At 44.3% G+C, this 18,539-nt stretch overlaps 2 protein-coding genes across 2 annotated transcripts in view; both read left to right on the top strand.

Annotated features, from left to right (window-relative positions):
* The first annotated feature begins 1,872 nt into the window (after positions 1-1,872).
* Positions 1,873-6,605, top strand: LOC119660332 (collagen alpha-1(I) chain). The gene is made up of 4 exons (XM_038068815.1): positions 1,873-1,996; positions 2,264-2,326; positions 4,414-4,442; positions 4,544-6,605. Exons 2-4 carry the CDS (start codon positions 2,302-2,304, stop codon positions 5,972-5,974), a joined length of 1,485 nt encoding a protein of 494 aa, XP_037924743.1. The 5' UTR covers positions 1,873-1,996; positions 2,264-2,301; the 3' UTR covers positions 5,975-6,605.
* Positions 6,606-12,350: 5,745 nt separating this feature from the next.
* LOC119660062 overlaps positions 12,351-18,539 on the top strand; it is a 31,217-nt gene continuing 25,028 nt past the window's right edge. The window contains exons 1-2 of the mRNA XM_038068441.1: positions 12,351-12,378; positions 12,458-12,649. Of these exons, the coding sequence (XP_037924369.1) occupies positions 12,351-12,378; positions 12,458-12,649 (220 nt within the window). The remainder of the gene's footprint in view (positions 12,379-12,457; positions 12,650-18,539) is intronic.

The following is an 18,539-nucleotide window of genomic DNA, read 5'->3' as shown; positions in this document are numbered from 1 at the left end:
TTCGGACAGACTTCGAAAGTCCGGTCGACTGCCTCGTGGAAGGTATCCTTCTCCAACTCTGGAGTCTCCTCTGCAGGGGCGTGAACGTTAATGAGGCTTATATTTCTAAATTTGCCTCGAAAGAGCAGAGTGCATAGCCTTTCGTTTATATTTTCAAAACCGCTATAATATATGGTGTAGTGTCTCTTCGCCAGGAAACCGGTCCCTGTCCATCGCATCTCTTGCAACCTTATATTTGGACAAGGTATCTGCTAACTGCTTGGCAGCTCCATCCTTGTACAGGGAGCGCACGTTCCATGATAATATGCGCAAATCGTTAGTCCATTATCGTTGCCGGGTTCGTCGTTGTAAAATCCATCCTGTCCGAGGTTCGTTCCGTGGCTTCGTAACATCGGTTTTCCATGTAGGGTTGTCAGCCCAACGCAACCCCCCACTTGCAGTCTGCAGTTTTTCATGAAGAAAGAATTCCCAGCGATGACCACGTGGAGGTGGGGATAGGGTTTGGTAGTAGAGCTGTTGGTATTGGTTCAGCAGGCGTTTCCCATGTTTTATGCTCCATCGTGGGTACCAATCCACGTTTCGCCCTAGGACCTATACTACCCTTTGACCGCCGAAGGAACAGACATTTTGCAAAATTTACCCCCCGGGTGGGACACACTTGCTGAAAGTCACGGGTTGATTCGAAATCTATGACTTCTAACCACTTAGAGAGGACAATTCCTTTCTTTGTATATTCATGTTTAGTGTAGTAATGTGGTACTACAGGCAACCATAAGTTCAGGTGGTGTCTGAATCGGAGGAAAATGATCGTCATTCCAGGGGAGTTCTAGGGTGGATAGGTGCTACAAATCAAATGCAACAGCCCATACACTTTGTTATACTTTATGACTGGGTAAATCGAGAAAATATGATATTACAACAAAATGCGAACAGAATTGCATCACCATGTCTGCAATTGGGTGTAGCCAAAGGCAAATTAATATGGGAATTTTATTGCATCAAGCCGTAATCAAACTAACATTTAAGCGTGCAAATCAATTGACTGTTCAATAGTTCACCGATTCTCAGCAATTCATATTCAAATATTCATTAAAATACCATTAAATTTCTTTGAAATATGAAATTAATTTACAGATAATGATACAACTTAGCACAATAGTTCACAATGGAATCAAACTGCACAGAAAATTAAAGCGATTTTTGCATTGTCCGTAACAAATTTTAAAAATTCCAATTCAGACACCATCATTTCAAGCTTGAGTGTATGTAACGAATTGCATCTATTCCGCTACCAAACATATCATTGGTAGCTTCTTGAAGAAGCATCAAATAGCGACAATAACCTGAAAAAAATATCGAAAAACTAACTCTAATCGAAAATTTTATTAAGAAATGCAACCATGTTGGTGTTAAAAACTTGAAGAAGAAAATATTGATAACTATAGTAGTACAAGATGCATTCGAAATATCTACTACTCCTATTATCCCCCCGAAAACTGAGTGTAGTTTAAGAGATAGTAATATCTGTATCTTCAGATACAATAGCTTGTGATGTATCTACGTATCTATGGTGTCTGAAACTTAACTACGGTCGCTGTTACTGCTCCATTACTATACAAAACAAGAGAGTGGGTTTCAAGTACTTACTCCTCTTGAAGATATGCCCTCTCAAATACGTGGTAATGCATGTAGTTGATCATTTTTGCGTTTATTATTTTTTCTTTTAGCGTTTTTTTTTCGGTATTCGCTTCTTTTCCACTGTGAGTACCTATACTAGCGCCAATGTTTTGGTTTTCGATGTTTTGCATTATAGGGAAAAATCGAGTGTACTGTGCGCCTGGGGAATGTAGAAATACAGATTAACGAAAAATTTTTCATATAAATATCATCCCGAAATGTTTGTTCGGCATCAGTCCTTTACGTGACTTCATTTGATCTACAGAGATCTTCTCTCCACCAAACACCCCGAATTAGTCTGACTCGTCCAATTGACGAGGTAAGGATATACAGTAGAATATTTACGGAAACAGTTTGGATATATCGGACACCAAAGGATTTATGTGGATATTTTTATATAAATTCGTAAAATCAAATCTATTAAAAAGATTGAATTAAAAAAAGTTGCCACAGTTAAACTACATTTTAAATTGAAAAAAAAAACAGTTATATAAATCAAAAGTGTTCAGTGATTTTAATATCTTTTATATAAATTGACTGTGATTATTTGATAATTCTCTAAAAAAAATTATAATTGAAATTCCAGATACCATCTTCTTAAATTCAGGATCAAATCAGAAGACAATGAATAAATTTTCGATATTTATCGGTAAGTTTTGAAAGAAAACATTCAATAACCCACTACAGTGTTGTGAATTGTGCCAATTAAAATTCGGAAAGGAACAATGCACTTGCAATTGGATACCAATGGGGTCAATAGTGAGGGAGTTATAGATTGATTAGTTATTTTCAACCTTTCATGTGGTTGTGCTGTTTCGCTCGATAGTACTTCAAGACTTGAGAAATCATAATTTCCAATTATCTTTCAATCTTGCTATTTGCTCCGAGACAATACTAATTACTGCAAGATTCATTACTCAGAAGAACATCATTGAATTATGCTTCAGTCAGCACCAGTGAGTTCTCCTTTATGTAATACGTACATCCAACCATAACTGTCTTCCATAGACGGTATTATCATAATGATGCTCTTCATCATCAGACGGACATCCGATGTTGCCAATAGCGATATGTTGCATAGATCCATAAAGCATCTCTGCTGATTTCTTCTCTTCAAAAATATCTTTATATCTTCAGATTCATGCCAAGCCTTATGTGCATAAGACTGCACGCCTGCATATATCATTTCTTCATTTCGTTCGATAAATCCGAGTCATGTATTCGGTTTTCATTATCGATAATAAATTACATCAACGAGATACGATCACGATCTTGGCCCACTGAAATAGAAATGAATCTCTCTGAATAGTAGCCGAGTCAATAGATAGATCAGAAAAGAAGTAGAATATGTACTTAAGTGCATCTACTGAGTCTATTGTTATGGTTTTTTGCTGGTCGGGGAATCCCCATTTGTGAATTTGTATGGAAAGTTGCGTTATGTGTAGATGGAGCAATTGAAACGTTATTTATAAGATGGAAATTCATTTCCGTGGGCGCATTTCAATTTTAAGAGCCTAAAAATATATGTGAAGCCAACGCAATTCAATAGATTTCCAAAAGTAAGTATCTGAGACAAAAATCATTTCTGTCCCCAATTAAGTTCGCTTTAAGTGGATTTGGTAAGCAAAAAATGCCCTCACTTTCACTAAAGCCACTTGTGATTTTCCCTTGTCCTTATTAGAAAGAGTTACTTTCCAAAATATATATATCTATATACCTCGCAAAATTCATTAAAGAATAAATGCCTGGTTTGCAATTCAAAAGGAATGATTTAATGCATTGAATTCTGAAAGAAATTTAAACTCTTCCTATTCAATAAATCAAAACATTAACAATCAAGGCAAGACATTAAAACATTAGAAATTTACCTTAAAGCTCCAAGCCCAACATTACTCAATAATCTCCTCAAAAATAGTTAATAATTATTAATTTTCTCCAACCATCCCAAAATTAGGGTCAACATCGCTCCTAATCATACTCCCAAGTTACCCAACTGATTGGTGTTTAAGAAACACAATTACAACAATCGCCACACCAAAAGATATTTAAAACGCAAACCATTCATTGACTATCCCAAGTGTGTACAGATTTATTAAATTTTAAAAGGAAACTCGTGTTAAAACAACTCCAAGCTCACACTTCACATATCCACCAAACACCTCGTAATTCGTATAATCATCATTAATACATTCAAACCTTAAATAATGATAGTCCACCACTTCAGCAATCACTGTTGAATAGGTTCAAGATCACCACCGACATCTTTAAAGACATTCAATTCATTCAATATTCGCGATGAGATTCCAGCAAGTAATTAAAATTTTCAAAATGTTTCCTCACCATCATAACCATTGCCATCATGTCGGACAGCCTGGATTATCTCCTTCGTTGTTAGTTGCATATAAAACTTTGAACAAAACCGCGTGATGGAACTCTACAAGATAAAGATACTAGATATCAAATGACAGATACACAACTAATAATCCAATTAGTTGAGATTCTCACGCCATGTCAGCTCACAGGCAAATTTGCAACAGAACTCTAGTTCTTGAAGTTAACCAATTCACCCACGATCTGATAGTGCTACTTCTCAGATGCAAGGTTTAGATGGAAAAAAATTATGTTCCCATAATTATATTTCACCTTCTTAGGAAAATTTTTGTCTTAGTCTTAAGTGAATTACTCAAAATTGTGATTAAAGTTTTTGTTTTTTTCTCTTCTCTAACATAATTACAGCGCTTTTTGTCGCAAGCCATGTCTGCGTGGTAAGTTCAGCTCGTTTCTAATGTCATTATAATTGCAATTTACGATTTAGTTCATCTTAATTATGATATAATCATCGAAACACAAACACTATCTTCCATAGGCTCAAAACGGCTACAATTACCAACGCCCCGAAGGCCCGAGCACCGTATCACCACTCCGTCCAGGCTCACAAGGTGGATTTGGAACATCACCCGCTTTCCCATCTCCATCATCGGCATTCCCAACAGGTGCGGGCGCAACCACCCCAGCATACAGTTCAACAGGCTACCCAAGTGCAGGTCGTCCTACTGGCGGTGCTCAATTCCCCATTGGACCATCAACCGGCACTGGCGGATTCCCTGGTCAGGTTGATGGTGGTGTAACCCCATCTGCCCCTGGATTTGGATCAACACCAGCTGGCGGTGCACCAGGTTTTGGAACCTCCCCCGGTGGACGCCCAGGATTTGGAGGACGACAAGGAGCTGGCCCAACTGGACCTACCGGGCCTACTGGATCGACTGGCCAACCAGGATTCCCAACTGGAGCGGGTGTCACTGGACCAGCAAGACCAGGATTTCCAGGAACAGGATTGTCAACTCCAACCGGACCAGCTGGTGTTGGATTCCCAGGTGCTCGCCCAGGAACTACTGGATTCCCAGGAGCAGGTGGAGCTGGTGGACAATTTGGTGGATCGCAAGATGATGGATCATACGATGGTGATTACTCAGCTATTCCCGGCGAACCAGGACAGGACTATCCAATCTACTCAGAAATCCCACAAACATCATTTGATTGCAACGCCCAACAATGGCCAGGATACTATGCTGATGTTGAAGCTCAATGCCAAGTTTTCCACATCTGCGCCTTGAACAGGACCTACGATTTCCTTTGCCCCAACGGTACAATCTTCAGTCAGGAACATCTTGTCTGCGTATGGTGGAATCAATTCGACTGCCAAAGCGCTCCATCTTTGTACGGAAACAACGCTTACATCTATGATTACTCACAAACAGGACAACAGGCTGGAGGCTTCGCTGGTGCCCAAGGACAAATTGGTATCCCATCCGCACCAGGTACACAAGGACAAACAACTGCTTTCCCAGGGGCCGGCCAGCGCCCAGGCACTGCAGGTGTAGGAGGATTTCCATCTACTGGACGCCCATCTGGACCTAGCTCATCGTTCCCAGGAACTACCGGACCACAAGGACCATCCTCCAGCTACCCCGGCGCAACAGGACCACAAGGACCAAGTGGCCCAGCATATACAGGAGCAACTGGACCTCAAGGCCCATCCACATCATATCCAGGAGCAACCGGACCACAAGGACCATCAACAGTTTACCCAGGAGCAACTGGCGCTGGACAAACTCCCGGTTTTGCTGGATCCACTACTGCCCCTGGATTTCCAGGATCTCAAGGACCAGGCGGTCCAGCAACCAGTGGATTCCCAACAACCGCTCGACCTGGTTTCCCGATCCAAGACAACTCGCAATTCCCCTCAGTTACCCCACAGGCACCAACACGGGAATATTTACCACCTCGAAGGTCGTAAAAGATTAACGTGTTATAACGCAATCATTTTTAAGTCTCATCTGGTACTGACCGGGTCGTTGAAATCCTTGTCTACTTCCTCATCGTAACTTCAAGTGGAATATTCACAAACTTGCGTCGAGCACTGAAGTGTTCAAAACTAAACACTGCGCGATGCATATAGCATTCCACTTGGATTCTCTTGCATTTATTATCTTTATTACTTTAATTTAGCAATCATTCCCACAAACATACGATACGGAGGCTCCTAAGATATGATAAGACCAGTATTACCAAGCGCGCGCTACATACAATTGAAAGTTACCATTTTTTTGCAAAAAAAAACGAACACATAATACCTTTTTTAAGTAGTGTGATGAAATATATGAGGTATATTTGCGACGGAGAGAAAATAGGCACATCTACCTAAAAGAGGTATTGTAAATGCAATATTCTTAAGAACCTTCTTGCCTTCATTTGTAGATCAACACGTTTCTGATTTTGATCCCGATTTTCTTCGTTCATTACGACATATCTAAATATTTTATGTAATTATTACCTTATTCATCATTTATGTCATTATGGCCATGTGTATAAAATTTTCATTGTATATTTTATTATAAAAATATAAAAGTGTAAAAATTAAATCTTCACTTTGTTGTCTGTTTCAAAATACTAATTTAAACACAGGCAATGCATGCCTGGGTGGGGGGGGGGGGCGGGGAATATAGGTAATATAGGTCCCAGGACGAAACATGGGTTGGTACCCACGATGGATCATAAAACCTGGGAAACGTCTGCTGAACCAACATCAACAACTTTACTACCAAACCCTATCTCCAGCTCCTGGTGATCGCTGAAGGCAAGTCTCCAGCGTCTAAAAACGGGACAAATTGTATCACCTGGTCCTCCACGTTGGGGGTTGGGTAGGGCTGACAAGCCTACATGGAAAACAACTTGTTATAAAGCCAGAAAAGAAGCCTCGGAATGCGAGACTACAGAATCGGGGAAGGATACCTTCTACGAGGCAGTAGACCGAACCCTCGAAGAATGTCCCAGGTATGATTTCAAAATCACCCAAGCAGGAACGAAGCCCGTATTCAGGCAATACGTCGGCTCCCATTGCTTACATCGAAATGCAAATGATAACGGACTCCAGATTATTAAATTAGCAGTGTCACGCGAAATCGTTGTTGTAAGTACCTGGCTTGCGCGGAAAGCGGTCCACAAACAAACGTGGACCTCATCAGACGAGACCAATTTCAACCGAATTGACCACCTGGTGATCGAACGGCGCCACCTCTCAGTCTTGAAGAATGTAAGAACATATAGGAGGGCCAATATAGACTCGGATCACTATCTCGTTGGCATGTGCTCCGGGCTCGAATAACAGCACCGCCCAGACCCCCCTCTGAAAATCAGGTGGGAGTCAACACTGAAGCCATCCACAACACAGCCCTCCGTAACACCTATAAAGGGGAAATGGATGCCGCAATAGCCGCAGTCAATAGAAATCTTGCAGATGAAGCACCAACAAATGATCTTCACAATCACCTGAAGAACGTTATCATAAATACGGGCACAAACATATTTGGCCCCACCCGCAAAAGAAGTCGAGAAGGTTGGTTCCACAATGAATGTAAGATAGCAATGGAACGGAAGAATGCTGCATACCGAGTAATGATGCATCCTCAAACGACGCGGGCACGCCCGGAGGCTTATCACGAACTCCGTCGAACGGAAAAACAACTTCGCAGATGGAAAAAGGAAGCCTGGGAGAAGCAACACCTTTCTGAACTCAAAAATTACAGGAAGCAACCGCACCAGACGTGGAAGTTAGAGCTAGCCTGGAACCGTTTGTCACATTACTTCGGGCTAGTCCCCGAACTCTCCCGCCTTGCGGAGCCTTCAAATCAGGGAACTCCTTTCACTAACGGGGGGGGGGGGGGGCGGAGGAGGGGAACTATCAGTTCAAGGAACCCCCTATCTTCTACGCAACGAGGAGGACCCGAACGTAATGGGCAACACGGCTCCATCTATCAGCACTCCTCAGCATCTCTTCGACAATGTTGTCTGGAGAGAGATCCCCTGTGTTTCAATAGAGCTGCTGACGAACCCCAACCCATCTTCCAAAAGAAAACAGAGTGTGGTGGGAGTCGTCCACAACTCCATTGCAAAACACACAACCCGGAGATCGCGCCTTTCCAATGTTGTGCAAGTAAGACTGAAAACCTCCATACCCACTTAAAAATTGGGTAAGGAAATAGTCAGTCTCACCATGCTTCCGATTCAGCCACGCACGTAACTTGCCGATGAGCCGTGCAGTCCATCTGCCTCTAGTTTCATTTTGCCAAGAGAGCTGCCACTCGTCTGGAGTGCGTTGCTGTTCTTCACAAGCAACCACCTCCCTTGGCTCATCTGACTTGCGCTTGTATATGGCTTGGCGCTCCTTAGCAAGAAGGGCAACGTAGATCACTCCCGCGATCACGATCATGGTCGGTTCAGAGACAGTGCGGTACGCAGACGCCACCAGCAAAACTCCCCGTCTCTATACTTGCGCGAGACGTTTATGTTATACCTCCTTGCCAAGAGCGTCAGCCCATACTTCTGCAGCGTAGAGCAGAATCGACTGCGTTAAACTAGTCAGAAGACGTGGCCTATTAGACATAGGACCCCCATTGTTTGTCATTCCCCTACTTAACCCCGAAACTCCAGCTGCAGTCTTGTTCGCTGCCGCTTTGCTTTGCTCAAAAAAACTCGTCTTAGAGTTAAGAGTCAACCCGTGGTACTTTACAGCTGGTTTTGACTCGATTATCTACTCACCGAACGATATGGGACGAAGGGTCGAAATTCTCTTTTTAGTCATGATGACTACTTCCAGTGCAAGGTTGCAACCATGAGTACTCATCCATCCGCTTACCCGTCGCATCGAATATGCCAAGTCTGTTTTGCGCCTGTTCGACAGTGCGTCCAGCAACAAGAGCAGCAACATCATCTGCATAGCCAACCAGGCGCGACTCTTCTGGCATGTCGAGTTTAAATAGACTATCATAGGTAGCGTTCCAGAGGTCCGGCCCTAGGATGGATCCCTGTGCTACCCCCGACGTGACCTCCATCCTCCTTTGACCCTCTAATGCTTCATAGAGCAGGGAGCGGTTCCTCACATAGTCCCTCAATATCCGTAAGAGATACTTCGGCACGTGGAAAGTATTGTCTAGTATGCCTAGAATGTCTTTCCATATTACGGAATTAAAGGCGTTTCTGACATCAAGCGTTACGAAGAGCACCACCTGTCGAGTTCGGCGGCTATGTGCCTCCGCTCGTCGAACGGCATCCGCGACTTGCATGACAGCACCAACTGTAGATCTTCGTGCTCAAAACCAAACTGCCGAGGAGATAAATCTCCGGCAGCGCGTATCGCTTCAGCGAGTCTACTTCTGATGAACTGCAGCACTTTTCCAGCAGTGGCAAGCATACATAGAAGGCGGTATGAAGACGGCAACTCGGGGTCGCCTTTCCCTTTGTGGATCAGCGCAAGCCTCGCCACCTTCCAATGAGCAGGAAAGTGCCCTCTTTCAGGCAAGCGCTGAATGCGCTGAGCAGTAGGTCTGGCCGGTATTGGAATACCAGTTTGTACGCCTCTGCTGGAATATCATCGGACCCTGGCGCCTTCTTGCTTTTCGTAGAGGGGACTGCCTGTTCCAACTCTTTTATAGACAAAAATGGACAGTCTTCTGCGCTCTCTGCCCCGACATCCTCATCCCATACGGGGTGCGCAGGGAATAGTGCCCTTACAATGCGGTCCATCTGCTCGGCCTTAAATGAACAGGGTTTCCGCAGAGCCCCGATTTTTCGGGTTATCAGTTTGTAACCGAGTCTCCAAGGGTCGTCATTCACCTCGTCGACCAGATCTTGCCAGCAGCGAGGTTTGCCCTTGCTTATTGAGTTGCGGAGTCTCCTTTTGACTGATTTGTACTCCGTCATTATGGTACATGCCTCCTCCCGGTCGCTTAGACGTTGTGTTAAGCGGCGAAGCCTGTGACACTTCTTCTGGAGCTCTGCGATTTTCACTGTCCACCAATATATAGAAGGTTTGCCACGTTTCGGTGCCCTCCTGGGCATGAAGGCTCCGCAGGCTGTCGTTATCAGATTCATAACTTAATTCACGACAGTGTCAGCTGCGCCGCCACCACCCCAGGAGTACCCTCCAGCGCAGCCCAACCTGTTCCATGAGTTTCGGCAAACCTCACGGTGTTCACTTTCGTGACGCTCCATCCACAGAAAGATCGCCGGAGTGGCGCACTACGAAGGCAATGTATTAGTGGTCGCTTGCCGGGAAGTCTTCCAGAACTCGCTACCCGTCCACCAGCGACACCAGTGGTTCCGACGCGAAGGTTACGTCTGAAATGCTTCCCTCGCATCGTACGCGCCGGAACGTTGAGGTGGATCCGGTGTTTAGAACTACCAGTTCTGCTCTCGCCGCCATTTCCAGAATTCTTTTCCCTCTGGAGTCTGTATGAGGCATGTCCCATTCAAATGTTCTAGCATTGAAGTCACCCCCGACCAGAATCTGCCCATCTGTGCCTAAGATAGCGTCCTCCAAAGCATCAAGCCTGCGTCGAAAGTCCGGAATCGTCTCATTCATCTTAAAATATACACTAAAAACATTATCCCTAAACACCGAATTCAGACAAAGCCGTCCCCTCGGCCTTGGGTGAGAAGCCTAAGGAGGATACCGTCCAGAACCCAGATGGCAGCGGTACCTGATATGTCAGGGTGCCATGAAACTTTTTGGCCTCGGAAGTTCGCAGAGGTGAAACCAATTGAGACATTGGTTACCTCCAGACATTCGCGTTTGATGGCCTCTTCTACCTTTTTTTTCTGTGAAACAGTCAAGGTCTCGGATTTCCAAAGAACACGTGGGTTCCAGGCTGGAAACCAAAGCTTTTTCTCCCAGAAGCTCTTGACTGCTTCACAGAGCGTAACTTTATTTATTGTCTTCGGGCCTAGTTCGACTAGGACCCCACCACCCTTCGTTTTACGAATGAAGGGCACTTCTGCTCCGTTATCTTTGGATTTAATCTTGTAACAAATTTCACTGCGGACTTCCTCTAATGTCTTGCCTTCGGTCGGCTTAATAAGTAGAGCTGGCGGTCTAGTCCTCGTTCGTCTTCCCACCTTTTCTTTTGGTGCTCCGTCATTCGTGGTCGCCTCCATTTTAGGCAGAGGGTTTTCTGATGGCGAGATGCGTTGTTGTCTCTTGTTCCTTTTCGCCTTCTTCTTTTGAACCCTGGAGAGTACCTGAATGAAATCTTCTTCAGATGTCCCTTCCTCCTTTCGTTTTTTCCCAAGTTCGCTCTGCAATGGGCTGTCAGCGATCTGTTTAGTATTCGTAGTGTTCTCTTCGGGAAGCGCGGTTGTTTCTGCTTCCTGTAGATTTTCTCTTACTTTCCATATCCGCCTATAATACGAAAACCTGTCCACCAGCTCCTCCAGTTCCATTAGCCCGTTTTTCACCCCCTTGCCGACGTTTTTCTACTACCTAGGTATTATACCAGCTAGGGGGTCAAAATTACTTTGTCGGGCACCTCGGGGACGCCACTCCCCGTATCGTAAGTGACTCGTTAAGGATTGTTGACGATCCCTGAGGACGCCTATGATATCATAGCCAGGGTAAAATTGTATACGGCCATAAGAGAATTTGGTATCCCGACGAAATAAAAAAGACTAACAAGACTGAACCTGAAGGCAAAGGGATGCCCTATCATGCGCTCTCTTTAACCTGGTCATTGAAAAAGTGATCCATGATGCTGAGGTAAATGCAAGAGGTACGATCCTCTTTAAGTCCACCCAACTACTGGCCTATGCTAACTATATCGACATCATGCGAAGAACGACGCAAAACTGCCTCCAGCCAAATCTTACTGTACAAGACTATGATCTTGCCAGTCCTCATGTATTCCTCGGAGACTTGGGTTTTTAGCAAGAGAAATATCGAACTCTTAGCCGCGTTCGAGAAATTTTTGGCCCCCTACATGAGGATGAACGATTCCATAGCCTACATAACGACGAAATCTGCGAGCGATACTAAGACCGTCAGGTTATGGATAAAATCTGGCTCAATAGGTTGCGGTGGGCGGGTTACTTAATCTGTATGGATGAGGACGATTCAGCCCGAAAAGTTCATAGGGGCAATGTCTACGGTAGAAAATGAAGACGAGGCTGAAGTTCTTTATTAAGGCAAGCCAAGATCTGATGCTGGTTGTTGCACTGTTGATGATGAAGTATACCGAATTTTAAGAAAGAACCTGTCTCAGCGAACGCTCATCATTGCAATGCATCAAAGTTCAGATGAACAAGAGTGCCAGACATGCCAGTCAGTTTAATCTGCAATCAGGATGGCGTTCCAACACTCAAATAATATTGGTAAGATTCAGTATATTTGAACGATATCCAGCCATACTGAACTGATATTTTATTTGATTTCACAGCTTATTACTGTCAGCTATTGGAATCCCTCATGAAGTGAAGCACAATCTCGTGCGAAAACTTTTTGCAATGTTTGGTGAAGGAGTTCGGGTTATGAAACATGGCGTGCAACACAAAATGTTAAAAGTGAAAAGAGAGAAAGCTGACAAAGCCCATTTGAAGGGCGAGGAAGAAGACTTGGCGCATCCCCCAAGACGAAGTTCAATCCGTAAGTAAGTAAAACTATGAAGCGATTTTCTTAACTTTTCATGTACTTTCCTACTGGTGCTCCGAGGTGGCGGGGAGGAAGGCGGGGCGGCAACCCTGTCGGCTGAATCAAATCCAAGTGGCCGAGGAGAACCTCCACGTGGTGGCACCGGAAAACGCTGTGTCTCATTGGCTTGCCGGCCGTGATGCAGTAGGCGAATGCTCCAAGGCTTAATAAGGGCCATCACGAAACCTTACCAGGGGTACACTGGCACCATGGGAACCGGAGTAGCCCCTGGACTCATATACTTCGGGAGAATTCCTGTCGTATATGAGTACAGCGCCGTTGTTTGCGGTTGGCCCCCTAGTGGGAGCTTCATGGGGGTTGTTGGTGATGCTCAAGCGAGAAGAGACCTGCGGCCCTCGGCGTGGTGTTGCGTTTCAACACGGGTGCCGTACTCCTGAGTTCGGTAGAGATTTAGGTAGGTCTTGCATCCACCAGTATGAATGCTAAGCCATGCACTTGCATGGGCTGGTACCGTTGTTGCTTGTCACAGTGGGGCTCTGATTGTGGTCCCAAAATCAATCCGTGTCTTAAGAAGACCGTAGGATAAAGTCTTCACGACAGGTACCAACGTTAAAACCCGAAGGACTTAACTGTACTTTCCTACTCTTCTTTCAGCATCAGTTGTTGAAGGCGATTCAGGAAATACTTACGGAATATCGGATAATGAGGCTCTAACTTCAAGACATACAGATCTTTCCACAGATGCTAAACATAATTTGACATGCTGCATCTTATGTTAGATATCTTTCTGAAACAAATGGAACTTCACGATATTGAGCAACATATGGGGATTCATACGACGGTTTGCGGAAATCCTATGCATTGAAAAATGACTGTAGTGGTCGGGTTGAGCTGCAAACAATTTCATGTGTATTGTGTTAAAATTGTCCTGCGGTATTTTGCTGACAGAAAGGCTTGGTTGCGGTTCTCTGTGTTGAACTGATTCTGGTTAAACCTTTTGGAAGGGAGTTGGATCCAAGTCTGCAAATCATCTCAATTGGCTCTTGCAACAAAGCCTCAACGTAGGTTATCTGGTACAATGGTAACCAGGAATATTTACTCCTGAAGGATACCTGGAGGTGGTACTTCAGCCCGGATATTATTTGAGGTTGGTTCCTTTTTGGAAACTTCATGGAGGTTTTGGTTGCGCCCATATCGCGAGCAGGTCCTTGTGGACTCCATGCTTGCGGCGCTCTCCACAATACGGGGCTCCTGAAATTGTAATAAGTGTAAACCGATATCCCTGTGCCAAGACGGTAATGTTAAATCTACACGGCGGATACTCATGTTAAATCCCGAGAACCTTGAAGCAACTTTCGATTAAAGTTCTTTTAAGCATCTCCAGGAGATGGAGATAGAACTCGGTGGAAGAGCTGGCATTTTTGATGCACCGATAAACCGCACCGATAGTACCTCATATCCTAGTTCGCCCCGATTAATTTTTTGCCCGTCACTTGCACCCTCAAGCCAAGAATCTATTAACAACTTGACTTGTTGAGTAGAAGCTATCTGAAGAATTGACTCCGTAAATAAGACAGTCCTCTACTTTTATATACCCTGAAAATAACTGCCACAAACAGGAAATAATACCTGGATAATTACAATCTAAAACGATAAGCCGAGTCAATCAAAACTGACCGCTCAATTGACGAGGCCAGCATTTATTAAATTATAAATACTAACGACATGCGCCATCCATCTCCATTCAAAACTATCTTCAAACCTACATGCACACTTTTTGTGTATCTTCTGCAAGGCCTGCAAGCAAGGCGGAAGGTAGCTTCTCCACAGTCCTGAGCCTCCAAAGTCAGACGAAATCGAATGCAACTGGAATTCATGAATCCCAAACGACTCTAGAGATTCTTAGGGTCTGGTTATGAAATCAGATGCTCACAATTAGTAGCAATTGAATGCACAACTGACGTTGATTTATTGAAGCCCAGCATCATGCTGGCTGTGTTGGCCCATTAAAAACTGTGCTCTGTTGCTGGAATTTAGCAAGAGACATGTGGATATAAAGTATTTCACAATGAAGATGATATAATCTGATCTGGAACCATCAATAGCGAGAATCGCTATCCTCGTATCAGGAGAGGATCCATCTTTTATTATATTTATTTCATTTGAGATTTTGCGGATAAATCCGTTTAAAATTGAGGCGAAATATACCAGCACGAGATCAAAATGACGATCGACGAAATATACGAATATTTGACAAGGGCATAAGATAACGAAGAAAAAGTTTGAAGCTCACGCCAATCCCTCAATACCTTGATCAATATTAATAGGACAACGAAACTTCAGCTAATTTCAATAGATCACCGCAATAACTCTCAGATGGTCTACAAGATTTTCCAAGAAAAACAACGCAAACACACCAAAACGCTGCATGCATCCAATGTACCAAACACACCAAAATATTTCGCAATTGAGACATCTCGTCTAAGGAAAATATCGGCCGTTAATTTTCTCACAGCTTTGACTCGTGGAAAATCTTTTACATTCTCAGCATTAGTGGATTCAGAGAAAACACGAAAACAAAGGGTGAAATACTTTTGCACATCTGCAATGGAACACCCAAAACCACTAAATTATTACTAGAAGTTCGTGCGGACGGTATTAATTCTAGCTTTGTACCACTAAAGTATATTGAAGACACAAGACACAGATAGATTAGATAATGGACCTAGATAGTAAGCATCTATCTTGCGACGTTTCTGCCGCCCTAGTGTAAACAGATCTTCCAATTTCCAAAGATAGTACAAGTGTTTAGATAAAAATTGCGGGAAAAATATCTGGTATTTGTACTATATGTTAATTCACTGAAGATAGTATACAGTGGGGAGAAGTTGAATGTATGCATTCGTATTCTGCGAATTAAAGAGTCCATCTGAACAGATGCAGTGCTTTTTTGATGTTTTGTGTAAAACAAGACCTTATTAACATCGGTTTACTGTTCGTCTGTTTATCTGTCTTTTTTTCCGAAGGTAAAACACTGGTACACATGTGCCAGCGTGTGAGATTTTTACCCACCAAAACCACCCCCTAACTTCTGTCGTCTTCCTTGTGGAACGACCACAAAGTGTTTCGTCGCTGGGTGGACGTGGCTTTAGCCTCTGCCTCCACCCATCGGTTGTATTCACAACCGCGCCTTTCTCGCCTCCTCTGCCTCTCTCAACCTGCGCTGAATCCGCCCTACCGCTGCATTCGCGCTCCCATTCCCCCCCCGCACGCAAGCATTTTCTCAATTATATTTTCCAGTCCTACTGTTTCTCCCAATGTCTTCTCTAGACTCTTCCTTTCATTTGCGAATCTAGGACAATGGGCTCCGGGTCCTCCGGAATACCTTCGCAACTGGGACGATTGAGTGAATTATCCAGTTTAAACCTATAGAGGCATCTGAGTGTAATTATGCGGTGTTTCCAGCGATTAATTATTTGAAATAAGATAAAACAATTCTTTTATTATTTCAAACTATAGTGGCATTTACGGTAACCGAAATGTCCTGTGATAAACTGCGTAAGATCATAGTTTATCTCACTGTCCACACATGTGGATCCATCGACCCTTTTTCGCTCGCTCTCACCATTGTTGCCACCTGGATCAGAGGAAGAATCGGGTCCATTATAGATGTGTGCCCTCTCATCGGTCAACATGTCGATCAGCATCATTCCAGCTACTACATAGGCCGCTTCGTCCACTTTAACGCTGCATAGAGCAGTATAACGTTCACCACTCTAGCTATAAGCAGTCTACTAGTACGTCGCGGGCCCCCAATATTTGACGTCATCCTTGCCAGGCCCATGCTAACATTGGACCCTTTGGTGCCGCTCCTTACGTCGCTTTGTAAGAAGCACCGCCTCTGTTTTATCCTTCGCGAGTGCAAGACCTACATCTTTCGGCCACTTCTTTATAGTAGTGATTGTTTCGGATGAATATAAATCCACATCTGGCAGATCTTTTGCAACAACAATCACCGCTATGTCATCGACGTAACCCACTATTATGGGACGTTGAATACATCATTATGCATGACGTGTCACACCCTGTGGAACACCCGCAGGAACAATGTATTCTTTAAGTCCATTATCTGTGTCGTATCAGAGCTTTCTATATGTTAAATAGTTGTCGACTAGTGCAGTTACATAACTGGGTACACCAATCGCAGCCTGATAAGGTTCTAACTGGCCGAGTTGAACCCGTTTTGCACGTGAAGGATAATCACAGCACAATACTTACTAGTGCCACCGCTTCCATGGATCGCATTTTAAACTAAGCTAGTGACCAGTTTGATGGTTCGTCAGGAGGCCTACCAGGTTTGCCCAACAACACCAACCTTTGTCTTTTCCACATCTCGGGAATGATCCCATCCGCCAAGCATCCTTCAAGCAACTCAACGAATATATCTGGCCTCGACTTAACGACCAGCTTAATGACTTTGTTTGGCATACTGTCGATACCCGACGTCTCCCATTACTAGAGGACCAACAAAAGTCAGATCCACAACTAGACCAGACCCCTCATTCCGATAATTATTAACCAATTAGCCAATAGTGGCCGGATAGCTGAGTGGTTAAAGCACAAAGCTATCGTACGGAAGGTCGCGGTTCAAATCTCAGTGTTGACAATGGAATTTGTATCGTGATTTGACGTCGGACACCAGTCGACTCAGCTGTGAATGAGTACCTGAGTCAAATCAGGGTAATAATCTCGGGCGAGCGCAATGCTGACCACATTGCCTCGTACAGTGTACTACTGTAGTGTACCGCTACGGTCTTGAATGAAGTGCTCTAACACACTTCAAGGCCTTGAGCCAATATGAATTGTTGCGCCAACAATTATTATTATTAATTAGCCAATATGATATCTAACTGCCCAAAAGCCTCTAACAGACAACGCCCTCTTGAATACATCAATGAATTCCCCTATTCAGTGGTCCATACATTGAAGTCGGGGGTAAAAAGTAGTATAAATCCCAGGGCGAAACGTGGATTGGTATCCACGATGGAGCATTAAACCTGGGAAACGCCTGCTGAACCAACACCAGCAACTCTACTACCAAACCCTATCTCCACTTCCACGTGGTGATCTCTGGGAGTTCTTTCTTTATGAAAAACTGCTGACGGAGAAGAATGGAGACGAGTCTCCCGCGCTTAAAAACGGGACAAAATGCACCAACTGGTCCTCCAGGTTGGGGGTTAGGTAGAGCTGACAACCCTACATGGAAAACCGATGTTACGAAGCCACGAAAGAAGCCTCGGACAGGAAGGATTTCAAAACGATAAACCCGGCAACGACAACGGATTAACGATTTGCGCATTTTCTCATGGAACGCTCACTGAACAGACCGAATGCTACTGAGCAGCTAGCCGATACCCTGCCCCAGTATAAAGCTGATGTAACAGCGTTGCAAGAGAAGCGATGGACAGGGACCGGTTTCCTGGTGAAGAGCCACTACACCATAAGCGAAAGGCTATGCACTCTGCATCTGTGAGGCAAGTTTAGAAATACAAGCCTCATAAACGTTCACGTCCCTACAGAGGAGACTCTAGACCTTCTACGAGGCAGTTGAGCGGACCCTCGAAGCCTGTCCCAAGTATGATATAAAAACCGTACTCCCCCTCAGGGGTCGTTAGCGATTTTTAAACGGGTCGCTTACGATACGGGGTGTGACGTCCCCCAGGTGCCCGAGTAAGTAGTTTTGCCCCCTAGCTGGCAGCATACCTGCGTCCTAGGTAGTAGCCTCGAGAAAGCTTCTCGGTGAAGAGCGAACCGCGAATGACCGGTACACGTCGGGACACACTGGGAGTCTCCGGAGCCGTCGACAACTCTTTGTCGGCGTCGA

Source organism: Hermetia illucens, chromosome 6 (assembly GCF_905115235.1).
Source record: "Hermetia illucens chromosome 6, iHerIll2.2.curated.20191125, whole genome shotgun sequence".
Taxonomy (NCBI): domain Eukaryota; kingdom Metazoa; phylum Arthropoda; class Insecta; order Diptera; family Stratiomyidae; genus Hermetia; species Hermetia illucens.
The sequence above is the reverse complement of the archived record's forward strand: the minus strand, read 5'-3'. Positions and strand labels throughout refer to the sequence as shown.